Below are 15,439 nucleotides of genomic sequence, written 5' to 3' on the forward strand. Positions count from 1 at the left end.
CAACAGGAAGGTAAAGAGACTGGAAAATTTTTGGATGAGCCTTGTCACGTGTAGAGATTTGCTGTGAGGCCAGAGTGAAGCCACTGAATGGCAGTGGTACTTTGCTCTGGCTGCAGAGGAGGGGTCTGACACCCACCATTACTCAGGAAGATCAAACGCTATTCTGAGTCACCAGTTCAATATTTTTTTCCAGTCTGTACCAGACAGCAAAATCCTTACCACCACCACCTCCATCCCTGCCCCCTAAACCTCCCAAGAGATGCCCTCTTTAATTTTCTACTTTTTAATATTTAGCCTTTCAATAACACAGTGTCGTAAGGTGGTTCCTTAAATCATGAGATCATGTTCTGGAGCTTATGAAAGAGATGAAGACATAAAAGCAACCTCATTGGAAACTTCACTTTTGGAAGAACCACAGGCCTTACAGATCATCAATAACTATAGCTCCTTCCCCCTGTGTTAGTGTTCTATACATGCTATGGTGACATTCAGAGCACCAACGGCTCTATGTTGAACCTGTCCTTGCTTGAGATGCCATCACTGTCCTCCTTTGCATAGGGAACCCTCAACCTTTCCCCTTCCTGTGAGCCATAACTAGGCAAGATTGTGGTCTAGCAATGTGCTGGGGCTGATTCAACCTAGGGCAGAAATTTTGACCTTGAGGCATGTTCTAATTTACATTGTACAAGTAGGCAATGGACATAGAGAATCTCCCTGGCCATTGGTGAAATTCATGTTCAGCACCATGCCCAAACTAGTGCATATGATTTGTTCAGGGAATTGATGTTCACACTAAATGAAAACGACACTCATTAGCATTTAGGGTTGGTTAAGATAGTATCAGATCATGGTTGTAGCTGGCAACTAAACAGAAATACAGAAATGTGTGTCCATAGCAGTTATGTTTAATAAAATTTCCATATAGTTTTACTGGCCATGTGGCGTTGATTCTAATTCAGAGAACAGCTAGCAGAAATGTGTAGTATAAATAAAATATAGAGTGAAAATTTTAGTGGTGAATTGATTCTGACTTTCTGATTCATGTTGCCATAATACTTTTTTTTAGACTGATAAAAAAAAAAAATCCATTCTCACTCCTCTAAGAAGTTTTGATCTATAAACATTTCTGAACCAGAGCTAAACAGTTCTAGTTGTCCAGAACAGCTTACCTAAATTTCTTATTTTAGGCATTCCAGACTCCAAACTGAATCCAAAGTTTCTCCACCATCCTTATAATAGCTTTTCCTCAAGTCTTTATTTTCAAGCCTTTTTTAAACTAGATGTACACAGTGTGCAACTAGTTCATTATTTAACATATCCTTTCCATAATGATACATGACATGGTGTATCCTGTCCATTAATGCATTTAATGACCAGATTTCGTAATGATTTAAAAATGCATACTTTTTGCAATGGAGTAGAGCACTTGTGTAGGACCAAAGAGAAAACTCCATAAAAGCTCTCTATGGCCAGCATTGACTTTACATCAAGCCCGATAGTGGTTTCCTAGGAAAATGTGAATGATATGAATAGATGATACATGTTTGTGTTTACATGAACAAAATATGGAAGGCAAATGGATTTGTTACACTAAACATTGAATGTGGACTGTTGTTTAAATTTCCGTCATCCATTCATATGTGAATATAAAATTTCTTTTGATTTTGGGGCTGGGAAAGCCTATTTATACTGAAGACATAAATTAGACTTTGAAATTTATGTGAATGCAATTATCTATTAAAGTTACTTTCAGAATTAAGGAGACATAGAAACCTTAGTGTGAGAGAAGACTATTTGTGAACATGCTGACAAAAAGAAACAAAATTTTTGGTTGAATTCACTTAAAAAATTTAATGACTACATGACACTGATAGTTTGAAAAAATGAATGAATAATATATATTGAAAATGAGATTATAAGTGTAATTGTAAGAAATTGATGCTAATTCCATGTTGCAGCATCTTAGAGAAGGTTAAACTTCTACATCCCAGCCGAGAGTGTAAGACATAGCCTAGTGCTTTTCCATCCTACACTTCTGCTGGGGCAAAAGAAGTTGCAAGAAACTCATAAGCAAGATGCTTTACATTCTTACAAGGAAAATGTGATATAACTGTCATGAAGTGTGCTGACTGAAGGTGAGAGTCTCATCTCATCAATCGGCTTCTCTTTGGAATGGGAAAAATGTAAATATCCACGCACAAAAATAGAATTTAAAAAAATAAAAACTCCTTTAAGCACTGTATTTGTGGCACTAAATTTACATATTATGTCCTTTTCCATAAAAAAGCATCATCAAAAAGAACTTGTGCCAGTTTTGTATTAAAAGGCCTGTAGAAATCTCTTAAAATTGCCTTTGTTGTTGGTAGCATAGGTCCCAGGCTTCTGTCTTCAGGTCGTCTAGTGTTTGATGCAGGACTCTTTGTAATCAGAGCTTCTTGTTTCTCACTTAGAGGTCCTGTGGAAAAATAGAATATTATCTTATCATTCTTCCCCCAAAATACCCATGCTAAAGAAGAAAAATGAGTAAGTTGGAAGGTTTGCCAAGTGAAGACAAATGGAATTTTTGTTAGCACAGACAGTGTTTCAGAATATTGAATACAGGTTTAGATTAGTGAAATGAATCATTTTTGGTAAATATGGAAATATGTTTCTCTCTCATATTAATTAATCATCTGTAAAACAAACACCATAAGTCACTTCTAGAGGAAAAGATTTGTTTTCAGAAAATAACGCTGACACTGAATATACTCCCTGTCCATTCTGTCCATTTTGGAATCAAAATTCTTTCTTTTTTTTTTTTTCTTTTACTGTTATTTCATTTAATGATGTGAGTTGTCTGCTCCCTAGTAGAAACTCCATTAGACTCGCTCATGGGTTATACAAGCCCCACCCCCACCCCCTCCTTTTTTTTTTTTTTTTTTTTTTTTGCCTGTTTCTGAGGTTGTCAGTGGGATCAAAGTGATGCCCAGGTAGAGTGATATATATGGATATATATACACGTAACACAGATATTGCAGGCGTAAATCTTAGCCCTTGACAACGTACTTCAGAAAGATAAGCACCCACAGACTTTTCCAGCATAAACCATCTTCAGGAAGAAGATGCCAAGCTCTTCATCTGTTCAATCTGCCACATTCAAACTTTCTCATCATCTAGACCAGCGTTTGGACCAGTCAGACTATTTTGCAGCCACGTTTTCATCCTCTTGCTACTGTCAAATCAACATTGGGCAACAGTTTGTCTGCCAGCATTTCTCCAAGAATTAGCAACAGATGTCTCAGTCAACACAGCAAAAACACAGTTTTCCCCTTCTCCCCAGCTAAAAACACAACCTTTCAACATACCCACATTTAGATGCTGGATCAGTTTTAGCTGGCAACAGCATTCACAACCTGGTAACACTTGAAGCTGTTTGAATTGCGTGGGATAGCTCTTGCACCTATGTAAGCCCATGACAAACAAGCCCTCACTGCCTTCAGAAGCAGGACTGGCTTCTGTCTGATAAGATATATCCCTACAATGTGAAAGGTTTTAATATATTATTTTTTTTTTAATATACTTTTATTAAATTCTTCTAACACCAACCGTTCTATGGGAATTTGGGAATTTTAATTTTGCTTGACTCAAGGCAACAAGATTAATGAATCCTTCAAGACTGATTCACATGCTTTTGTTTTGTCTGCTAATATCGCAAAAATGACCTAAGAAGGATAATAATGATTTTTTGTACTTATCTCAGAACAGCCAGAGGACACCTACCGAGATCCAGAAACTGGAACACCATGTGCATGGTGTATTTCACATTTGAAGCATGATCCTCTAAGCGGAGAACAAGTATCTGATCTTTGTCAAAAACAGTCAGCCAGTCCAAAAGATAGACAACATAAAGCCCAACCTGCAACCTTACCTATAAGTAGAAAAAAAAAAAAAAAAAAAAAAAAAAAAAAAGTATGAAAATCTAATTAATTTACATCACTTTGAGCAAAAACAAACCAATATTCACATATGTCTTCTGGGCAAAAGTCCCAAATATGTTCTCTGGAAGGACTATGACAAGAAAACATATGAAAAAAATTAATCTTACTCTTGCTTTCAGTGAAGCTTATGTAAATCTTTGCAAATGGCCTATCTACGAGTGGAAACATTTCATGAAGGACCTGACCACGCACTCCTTCCTGCAGCATTTGCTGAATCAGCTGCAGCTCTGCGTAACAGCGTTGCCTCCTAGAAGCTCAGTGGCTTCTGATTGTGATCTCTAGATCTAAATCTAGGCTGCAGCAGTGGCTGCTCGTCAGCATTTGTGGTGTGTCAGCTGAGCACACGCTGAAAGCATCAGGTTGTGCAAACCAGAGAGGAGGAGGAAGGGTGGGAAAATCCTGTCCTGACCTGTTTCCCTCCAACCTCCTAAACTTTAGATAAGTTGCAATATCAAAGTCCAGCCTCTGACTGTGCTTATAATTTTCTAAAACCGCTCAGGCACAAAAGACAGAAACATGAATCCCAAGTCATAAGTGTCTTTCATAAAAGAGACTTAACAACTTTAGTCTCATTACCACAGTACTGAAGACAGATAACAAGTCTCTTTAGTTTCTTACTCGGACTCATGTACCTAAACTACCTAAATTCCCCCCAAATAAGCCAATTTTTGGATTATTGCTAAGCGACTGTTATCATGATGTGAGATTCTGATGTGCCTTTGACTGCTTTTTACAATAAGCCTCCATATTTAGTAGACTTCTTTACATACGTGCTGTACAAGAATTTGAACTCTTATTTGATTAAAAATGTGATTATCTTAGCTAGTATCCGGTTTCACTGAACTCTGGGGAAACACATAACTCAGCACTGGGTTTCACTTTTTTCTTCTGATAAAGGTGAGTGAAACTCCATTCTCAGCTGCACGGTACATGTTGGCAGTGCAGTGCTTTCCCCAGACAGGCCTAGAATCTTTCTTTAAAACTTTTCACCAGAAACAGGAGTTTTAACTAATCTGTCCCATTACTTTTCAGTTTTCTTCAGGAACCTTGATTTCCTACCCTATATAGCACATTTTACTGACTTCTTCCAAAACATGTCATCTTCTTCCATAAGATTCAGTGCACTTCCATAAGATTCATCCTGCACATCAAAGGGCACCAGTGGGGTTTCCCAAGCTATTCTCCCTTCCATAACATCCACATCTGCGGGCTTGGTTTGATTCCCTTGGCTCAGCTTGCCTTTCTCTAGATTTCTCTGTTTTTCACTGATTCTCCACATGGATAAGCTGACAAATGCCCCATTCCTTACAGGTTGGCATCCAGCACCAGTAACATCTATGACACTCACCTCTCTTCTTTCAGGAACATACTAACTAATAGCAAAACACAATTGGCAGTCTAATAAGCTCACAGGGGAAAATGACCCCAACTTTTTCAATCTATAGGAAACAATGCACATAACAGAGATTATCAACTTGTCTGAACAAGGGGCTGGAGAAGTCCAGAGGAACACAGTTAGCATCTGTGTTTTCTTATGAACATCTGCTTGGGTTTGTGTCTTCTGAGGGCTGCCTAAGACAACAAATGAAGAGTGTTTCTGCACCCTGAGGAAGAATAGAGAGGAAAAAAATCTCTCCTTCTGGTTCTCTCCCTGCCTTTCTCTCTCAACACTGGAAGAAATCTGTTTATGCAAGCAGATGCTTGGGAAGTATTTTAGCACCACCTGGCAGCAACTCATGTCCGTGGAGGTCCTGGAGGCTACCATCCAAGCCTTATGGCTCCACACTACTGCCAAGGTAAGGAAGAGAAATATCCCATTTTCCCTGCTGCTGTGGGGCTCAGGCCTGTGTGATGCACTCATTTATGGTCATTTTATTGACTGAAAGAAACAATAACTTCACCCTGGGGACAAAGGAGGGAAGTATTCCCTCTGAAGCTGTTAAAGCCTTAGCAAATAAAACAGGATTGAATGGCAAATTGACCAGACTTGATACTTTAAGTCAGTCTCCTCGGTATTATTCTGCATAGGCTTTCATGTCCCTCTCAAGGAAAATTCAAAGCCAGTTCTACACTAAAAATGTGAATTTTGGAATACTGAGCCTGTAACATCAATCCTCTGCCAGCAGTTTCTGTATTTCTTTTTATCATTTTTTAAATGTGCACAATTTATAAAAGGAGGATTTATCTAGTTATTGGTAGACTTCTCTTGTGAAAGAATACATAATTTATTCTGATTTTGAGGCAATTTCCTACCACAAAGATCCTTGCCAGAGCTACTTTTTGGAGAGATCTGCAAAAAGCTTACACATTAAACTGTAATCTTCCCTAAATGTGCTCTCCATACGCCTTCACAATAGAAAGACTGTATTATTGCTGTTGGCATTCATCAGGGAACAGACTGAGGAGACAGCTGAGCCAGTACATCAGCTTTTACATGCTTACATATATATTTATGTCATCCGCTTTACAAATGAAAAGGAAGAAAGTTTTATTTCTTGATGTTTATAGGCACAGCATTTTGGCATTTTAACAGCCTTGACACAGTATGTCATTATCCAAGCGAGGAATCCGACGTTATTGGAAATACGTACGGGCATGGCATTGTTAAGGGTGTTGTTGTAGACGCAGGCTCTCAGTGAGTAATCCAGCATGCAATTCTCAAACAGCTGCAGTGATTCTGCCACTTTTTCATGAAAATCTTCTGCAGATTTATTAGCACTTGCAAAGTACAGATAATCAGAGTACAATCTGTGGATGAAATACGTGCAAGTAAATGACAGAGGAAATGAAAGAAGATCTATTTACATGACAATGGCAATCACTTACATGAATTGAGAGCAGTGGCACGTGTGTGTAACATTGCCCCAGCAGCCCTGCTCAGCCATGACACATTTTCTATTCAATTTGATGGGCTTTGGCTCAGAATGACAGCTACTCCACGGAGCCTCTCAAAATCTTCCCCACTTGCTAGGTCAGCATCTTGTGAGATCTAGACCCTAGTAATTGCATGAGCCAATGTTTTCTCATAAAGGCAAATTTTTTGAATGTACATACTTTAAATTTGTGTTATCTATAAAAGGTAGAACTGGTCTGGGCAGATATTGGTACCCCTCTGTACAAGGTGCTCCACACTGCCATGGATAGAAACAGTCCTCATCTCAACAGCTCACAGTTGAAACCAAACCCAACAGAAGAATGAGAAGAGTTAGAAACAATTTTTCTCTGACTAAGCTAGCCTTGGTAACACTTGAGAGGGACTTGCTTTCCCAGTATTCTCATAGTACCCATATTACAACTCCATGGCACCATCTCCCAACATGAGGTATCTTTCAGCCTCTTAAAAAAAAAAAAAAAAAAAAAAAAGACTCATTTTATTGTTGTGGTAGGCTTTCCTATTGCACTCGCTTTATATTTTTAATTCCCTAGGTTGCCACAGGTACTTTAAAATTCATCATTTAATTTGGAAAGTTTAGGCCCTAATCCAGCAAAGCACTTAAGCACAGGAATAGCCCCTCTGCACTCATTATTTATGTTAGTGTTTTGCAAGAACAAGATTTTAATTCCCATACGACAGACAGAAATTCTCTGTTCATTTGAAAAGGAAGAGAAGGGATGCATATGTTTCAGACTGTTTTTAATTCACTTTTTACACCCTTTAAAATAGAAATCACAGCAAAGTATAGAAAATGAGGCAACAGTAACCGATGCATCATCCATTAAGAAAGACTGAAAATCATTACTTTTGCCCAGTTCTTTCCAGTCTGGCAAATGCTGACGTGCTGCTGCCTGGCATCACTTCCCATGTCCACAGGAGACCCAGCTGCACAGGCATCACACAGACCCAGCTTCTGTGTCCTTCCCTTGCTCTTTGTAGTGAAAGCAGAGAATTTGCCAAGGTTGCTCAATTTACTAATTTAACAATATTCTGCCATACTATGCACTGCCCATTGTACGTGTAAATACATTGTACGTGTAAATCTAGGTGTTTTGAAAACTGCTTAAAAATAAAAATCTCAGCAGACTGTGTTTGTATCAGTTATGTCCCACAGTTGTTAATTTAATGCTGATAAACTTTAAAAAAAATAAAATTAAACTGGGGCTTATATAAATATATATTTTAAATAAAATATATGAAATATATTTATATATATATTTATATATATATATTATATATATATATAATTTTTAAATAAAAAACTATTTTTAAATTAAAAACTTTTAAATAAAAATTACTGGGGGCTTGTTTTTCATTTTGGAAAAATTACCATGAAAGTTAAGAAGAATTCATCTCAGTCCTGTTTGATGAACAATTTGGAGAAAATAGATATATAAATATATATATTTAAATGAAAAAGCTCCATCTCAGAGCACAGGAAAGGGTACCAGACATGGACCAGACTAACCAGTGCTTGAGGACAGTGATATCCAATTGTGCTTGAGGACCATGACCACCTGTACTCTTCTTCTGGGGTCCTTCTGCTGGACCCACCAAAGAGAGCAAGGATGAGATGAAGCAAAGCTATGAGGCAGAGCCAGCCAGCTTCAGCTACATTAGACACTCAACAGCATCTCCTGTTTGCAGAAAAGTGTGTGCCTGTGAAGAGTATCACTTAACAGCGAGCAAACAACATGAACAAGACTCATCCTGGGTAGGGCACGACCAGCCACTCGTGGAGGTGGAAAGGTCCTGCCTGAGGAAATCAGCCAGCAGGCATCATGTACAGCATGGGCTGGCTGCTGTTTGTTTAAAAGGCTTAATAGAAGCGCTTAGTATTTCTAATCATGCATTAAAATAAACCCATAGTTTTAAAGACTTGCTGACATCTTATGGAAAACTATGATCTTGAAGACAAGCTCTCTCTCTCTCTGCAGGGCAGCTGAGATTTTCTATATTTCTTCCCATCTGTTTTTAATTCTGGGGACATCTGTGTGGTAATAAAATCTTTGCTGATTAGGATTTCAGCTGTTCAAGCTACTTGAAGTCATTACCCTCAATCCCCATCCATTACAATGAAATAAGGACACCATCAATACCCACCATCACCAACCTTGATGTCCTTCAAACACACCCCATTTTCAGGGGCCTCTCACACTGGGGGGCACTGGGCAGTTGCTCTCAGACTTTGTGCAGGACCTGCACACTGCCCTCTCACCCTCCTGGCTATTGTAAGGTAACTGTCCCCCAGTGCTCCTTCCTCCATTCAGAGGAGCTGTGAGGTACAAGGGCATCACAAACAAGAAACCAATTTACCATACATACATTAAGGGAGGAGAAGCTCACTTTTCATCTCACTCCCATTACAGCTGGCAAAGAGCTACACCCACATTACAGAGGGTGGTTAAAGCAATCAGGGAACTTGTTGGTAATTTACATGAGGAATCCACTTCGGCCAGCTCTTTCTCATAAAATTACCATCTGTTAAATCCTGAGGTTAGAAGCTGTTAAAGGTTGAGAACTGTATTTGCTGACATGGGAAGCTCACACAGCTCTGCACCCCATGAGTAGGTCCCCATCAACATCTGCATTCTGCTCTCCCCTTTCCTGGGTGCTCCTGTGGCTCTGCCCTTGAGCTCTGACCTAACCCCATATAACCTGAATAGGTATCCGAAAAGGACTCTGCCTTTGACTCCTTCACCCACATACCTCCATTATCCTCCTCCTTCAGAGGACAGTGGAAAGAAATCCCCTAGAAGTCTCAAACAAAACTAAGAGAAAGAGTGAAATGCAAATGGAAAGAAGGACATTTGTGGCTAAAACTGTGGAAAACCTTTCAAAAGCAGCTCATACTTTAGAAAAGTAGAGCCCTTCCTTTGCAGACAAGTCAGGAAGACAAAGGGTAAACTCCTAAGTACATGTATCTGTTAGTTCTGCTAGCTAAGGTTGCATTAGGAAGCTTTATGAGTGCTGCACCAACGATTTTTAATATAAAAAAAAAAAAAATCTGACCAAATACGACACGAGCATCTATTTGTGCCCCAAAGCAAGACTGAATCAAGTTGTTATAGTAAGAAAATCTTCTTGTGTGCTTGTGCAATGCAATCTTTGCTCACCTTTCAACAGGATCTCTCAGCATGATGATAAGTTTGGCATTTGGTTGGAAGGCATGGATAAAATCCTGGATTAAGAAAGGAGGTTCTCCTTCGGTACTGTTGTCATAAAAGAAAATCCATGCGTTGTTGTCCCACATCGTCGAGGCACTGGCCTCCCCTGGAAATGAAAAGCATCTCTGCTAGTAACTCATTTCATTCTTTGTATCAGTGTGGAAATCCAATAGCTGGTGTAGACCATTCAAAAGTTGACTTCAGCACACCTTCTGGGTTCTTCCAGACTGATCTGACCGAAGCACCCCAGAGCTAGAGAAGTCACACTGCCTCGACCTTTATGAAGCTAGTGATGGCTATGGCAGGTTTTATGCAATTACACATGAACTATTAATGTCCACACTGCTTCTTTTTTTTTTTTTTTTAGACATGTAACTGCAATTATTATAGAACAAGTGAAATGTAAGTATTTACTAAAGATTAACATTTCATTAAATGTCAAGCTCTTACATACTTAGATTCTGAAGAGGCATACTCTTACATGTAAGGCATTTCTACAGTGAGAAACACAATAGGTACCACCTCCGCAAGAACAAGGTATATGATGCTTCAGCTGCTAAATATATGATCTGATATGATGTTTTGAATTGCTCAGTCTTCCCTGTCTTTTTAACTAATTGTGGCATTTATGTGGCACACTGCTGCTTAATAAAGCATATATGATATAGAAGCCTTTTGGAAACTTCCACCCTTTGACAGCCTAATGAGAGCTAGTTAATGAGTTTTTTTGAATCAAAAGGAACAAGATGAAAAAATAATAATAATAATAATAATGTTGCAGGCTTGTAGACCTGCACATGATTTTCCGTTTTTGTTTTCTCTCTTGGGAAAGACCAATAAAGATTTTAAAAGATTGCCAAAACACAACATGAAATAGTTATTTGCTCCAAACTCTAGCTTAATATAATGTGATTCATTAATAAAGTCTGGGAGTTGTTAGAAAACACATTAATCTTCTGTCATGTTCATTTTGCCTCATTTCAAAAGGAGGGGATCAGGTCCATTGGTTAAAGCTGGGTGTCCACGACAGCTCTGCTCTTTCATTCTAAATTAATCAGCCAAGGCACTGCCTAATCATCGGTAGGCTTTGACTTGTCAATTAAAACTCACTTAGCCTGGCTCCTGTGATGGTTAAAGCACAAGCACAAAAGACTAAATATGGGACAAGTGCTGAGATAACTGGGCCACAGAAGCATCACACAGCTATTCCAGTGCTAGCAGAAGAGGGCACAATTTCCCATATTTCTTGCTACAGTGTAAGCTCTTCAACTCCATACTCTTTTATACACTACCTCTTCCTCTCTCAATATGGTTCTTCTGATCTTCCTTCATACACCTCTGCTCCACAGACTTCTGATTTTATTTGATGCCCTCTATTGGATTTCCCTAAGTAGCTCACATAGGGTGACTAAACCTAAGAACACCTGCATACACACTTGCTATTTGAACTAAACAAAATCAGTGTATTTAGACATAAGTGAGCAGATTGTCTTAATGCCACAGATCAAAATACTCCACAAAAATCACTTCAGCTGGATCAGCTGCCACCACCAAAATGTGAAGGCAGTGCAGGAGCAAGGGACGACCAATGGCACACCATCAAATCATGCTAAAGCATTAACAAGGGCTTGAGGTGCTGCTGTAATGCAAATAGTCCAGGCTACATGTAGCTTGGGTTCCAGAAGGCAAACCTTCTCAAAACAAGATGGCCATTAAGAATTAAAAACAAAACAAAACAAAACAAAATAAAACAAAACAAAAAAAAAAACATTCTGGTCCCTGCTAATTATAATTTTAATTTCCTGAAGCAGCCCAAAAAACTTCCGATAATTTGATAGTGCTCTTTTCTGAGTTATAATACAGATTTAATATCTGCAAAGAGAGTCAGCCATACCAAACATGAGATAAATTAATCACTGCTGTAGTAATTCTATGAAATTACTGCACTGCAACTAAAAATATATTATTTTTTCTTTAGGACTTAAAGAACATATGAATTACTAAGCTTCTCAAAGAATAAATGTATAACTTCTATATTCAGTCATTAATGGATTATAATCATATTGTGCTTTCAAAAGACATTCTTGTGAATTAATGATATTAATGATTGTGGATAAACAAGTCCTGCTCACGCTGCCTCAAGCTAGTTCAGCATTGTCCACTTTAATCTTCTCTAAGCAGACAATTTTATTTGGAAAAATGGAATTATTGCCCACTAAGTATAATACCCAATTAAGTTTACGTTTTCAAAATAACGTAGCATGATGAACTACCGAAATGTTTACAGGTTTAATTAGATTTTTCTTTCTAATAACCTGAAATAGGAAAATGCAGGATTCTAAGCAAACCTGACATTCATACAGATTCATTCTATCATAGCTAGCTTTGTTTTGTTTCACCAAGGTAATAAAAAAAAGTTAATGAGCATAATCATTCAGGACTTTTCCTGTAAACTTAATAAGAAAAGTGAACAGAACCTTAATGAAACAAGAAATGAGACTACAGGAAAAAGAAACACAAACTGAACTCTAGAAAAAGCTGTAACAGGAGGTAAGTAATCAAAGATGTACATAGCCAATTAGATTAGTGTATTTAATTAGTATAAACAATTCACCCATGAAAGGACAGGAGATACTATTGTAAGTAGGAGGAAAATCTGCAGATGTCCTTTATGGCAACATTTCTAAAGACCCAGTCTTGCAAATTTTGCTCAGCACTGAATATTTAATAAATCAAATGGTAGACTTAAAAGCTAAGGAAGTATTGAACAAATGTGAGTATAGCCAAGTCTCTGGCTTAAGAAACGTAACACAATGTCACCATTTCATCAAGCCAACAATAGGTTAATTTATTTTTGGTTAAAATTAAATGAAAGAGGATTCTGAGGGTATTCTCTCCATGAGCAGGCAGCAAATCCCTTGTCTGTAATTTCTGTGGGATAATAACTTCAGCTTACTTCAAAAGTCTCTTTTCAACAAGGAACTGACTCTTGCCCAACTAATATTTTCATAGTGGTGTCTGGTTTCCCTGGCAGATTTGGAGACGACAGAGTAAGATTGGTAAAGCTCTCTTCTCCTCGGTTTTCTGCTTCCAGCAGAAAGCAAAAACAGAATCTAAGAATTTCCACTGATGTTCTTCACAGGCACTGAAATCCATTTGTACCATGGTGGATGAGCATAGTCTACTGACCATGACGCGCCATGGAAAGCAATCCAGGCACCCTTCCATGGAGCCTGGACTTGATCATAGGTTTCCATAATGTGCAACACAACAGCTTTTCTAAACTGGATATTTCTATTTTTAATGCTAATTGAGTAAAGTAATATCAACCAGAACCATAAAATTGTCTTCAAATTGGATCCTGTACTATGCCTCTCACTTCTGCACCTGAAAAAGAATACAGTGCAAGATAGTTTCAGCTTGACTCTGTGTACTCCTGCTCTTGAACGAGTGTTATCTTTGCTGTTAATGAAGCAGCTCAGGGGTTTAATCATGTTTATTTCAGTCCACCATAGGCTACTGCTGTAGCCCAGCTGAAGCCAGGGTGGCTACATAAGGATGATGACACAATACATGGTGGTCTTTCTTCCTACGTGTGTCTTATGATGGAGCTTGAGAAGAGCCTCTTGTGTCACTATAATGAAAACTGTCTCCAGTCAGCTACAGGATTTCTACAGTGTCGTTTTGTAAGTAGTAATACCACAATTTGTTTGCTATGCCTGGGAAGAAACTCACATCATTGCAGTATTTGAACCTGAAGCTACAATCCTGTGGATACAGGCAAACCCTTTGTAATGAAAACGACATGAAAACAGTGTTTGAAGGAGTAGCCAAGTTCCCTCACTTTCTTTTTATTTTATTATTTAATTAAATGCTGATGTTCATCAGGCATTTATTGCTTTCTCAGGCATCTTCTCAAGATAAGAACTTCTGCACTATCCATGCACAGCAGGGGAAACAAGCATCAGTGGCCCCATGCAGTGAACCAGTCACCCCTGAGAAAATGCCCTTTTCATGCCTACAGTACAGATGCTACAAATCCAGAGATAAAAACACATTTCAGAAGCTGTATTTGCCCTACCAATTATGATGTTGTTTGTCTTGCTGTGCTCTTTTGCTGCTTCACTCTGCAGTACGCCCTGAATTTGATGTGCTGCTAAGTCAAATAGATCAAGGTAATCTTCTACTGGGTAGCGGTCATGAAATCCATCCCTCAGACGAATGATTCCTAAAAACAGTGAAAAGACAGAAGTTTAAAAAAATAATAATAATAGCAAGGCAAGATTAACTGCTGGTCTACATCAGGACAGCTTCATTGACATTGCTGGGTCTGAGCCAGCTAACATTGGCACAAAATTAGAGCCATGAAATGTAACACTCAACTAAAAGTGCCAATAATGGAGTAGCTGAGATTCAAGATATTATATGATTAAGCCATAAATTCACAGTGATAGGAATATCTTAAGTATTCTGTTTTATAGTTTCTGCATGAATAGCTTGCATTTATTTTCTTCAAAATTTCGCATTTAGAATGAATGAATATAAAAGACAAAATTCTGCTTTCATTTTCACTGGTATAAACTGGAGTAATACAGACTCCAACTAGATTTACTGTACTGAGACTAAGAACAGACTCTGATGCCAAATATGTAAATTGATGTGCATTTATCAAAATCAGAAAACAGGGAAATTATTCATGTCTTTATCTTTCAGAAGTAAGAAAGTAAGTCTCTATGATAGTAGCTTTTTTTCCTATCCCTCCATATGCTGCAGGGTACATTTAACATCATCAGCCTTCTCCCTGCATTTCTCAGCATTGTGAGCCACATTTCTCAGCCAGACAGAGGTCAAGGAAAACAACCAAGTGGGAACAAAAGTAAGGGCATAGAGCAGGACTCCTTGGCTCTCATTTTCTGTTCTTGCAAGGCAGGTAATTATCATTTATGTGAGAGAAAAGCTCAACAAGAGGGTCCTTTTGCCTATTTCCTCTGATTTTCCCTTTTAGAAAAGTAGGATTTAACAAAGCTGGAAACAAAAAATCAGCAGTGTATTTTGATTTGTTTTTAAAGGGGGGAAAAAAGTCTCTAGAATGTATGGTGCTACAGACTGCCTTGATTTGTTGCCACCCCACTCATGGGAGCAGCAGCTGTGGCTAAGAGCCAGGAAAGAGAGACAGTCAAGCTGGGACAAAGTCCTGTAGAGCATCAACCATCCCAGCAGAACGGGAAAGTGGTGATTTGTGAAAAGGGACCTTCCCAGGAGGGTTGTTTAGCTTCAGCTGAAACTAGTCTGTCTTGTAAAAATCCCTGAATCAGAGAATGCCATAGAACAAAGAGGCTTTCTTCTCCAGATAAGTGTTA

At 38.4% G+C, this 15,439-nt stretch overlaps 1 protein-coding gene across 3 annotated transcripts in view; it reads right to left on the minus strand.

Moving 5' to 3' along the window:
- Positions 1 to 1,824: 1,824 nt before the first annotated feature.
- CHST15 (carbohydrate sulfotransferase 15) overlaps positions 1,825 to 15,439 on the minus strand; it is a 45,673-nt gene continuing 32,058 nt past the window's right edge. For all 3 annotated transcript variants that reach the window (XM_084526542.1, XM_084526544.1, XM_084526543.1), the window contains 5 exons: positions 14,161 to 14,307; positions 10,029 to 10,185; positions 6,569 to 6,725; positions 3,760 to 3,907; positions 1,825 to 2,455 (listed from right to left, as the gene is read on the minus strand). In XM_084526542.1, the coding sequence (XP_084382668.1) occupies positions 2,265 to 2,455; positions 3,760 to 3,907; positions 6,569 to 6,725; positions 10,029 to 10,185; positions 14,161 to 14,307 (800 nt within the window). In that variant the 3' untranslated portion in view covers positions 1,825 to 2,264. The remainder of the gene's footprint in view (positions 2,456 to 3,759; positions 3,908 to 6,568; positions 6,726 to 10,028; positions 10,186 to 14,160; positions 14,308 to 15,439) is intronic.

Source organism: Aythya ferina, assembly GCF_964211825.1.
Source record: "Aythya ferina genome assembly, chromosome: 7".
Classification (NCBI taxonomy): domain Eukaryota; kingdom Metazoa; phylum Chordata; class Aves; order Anseriformes; family Anatidae; genus Aythya; species Aythya ferina.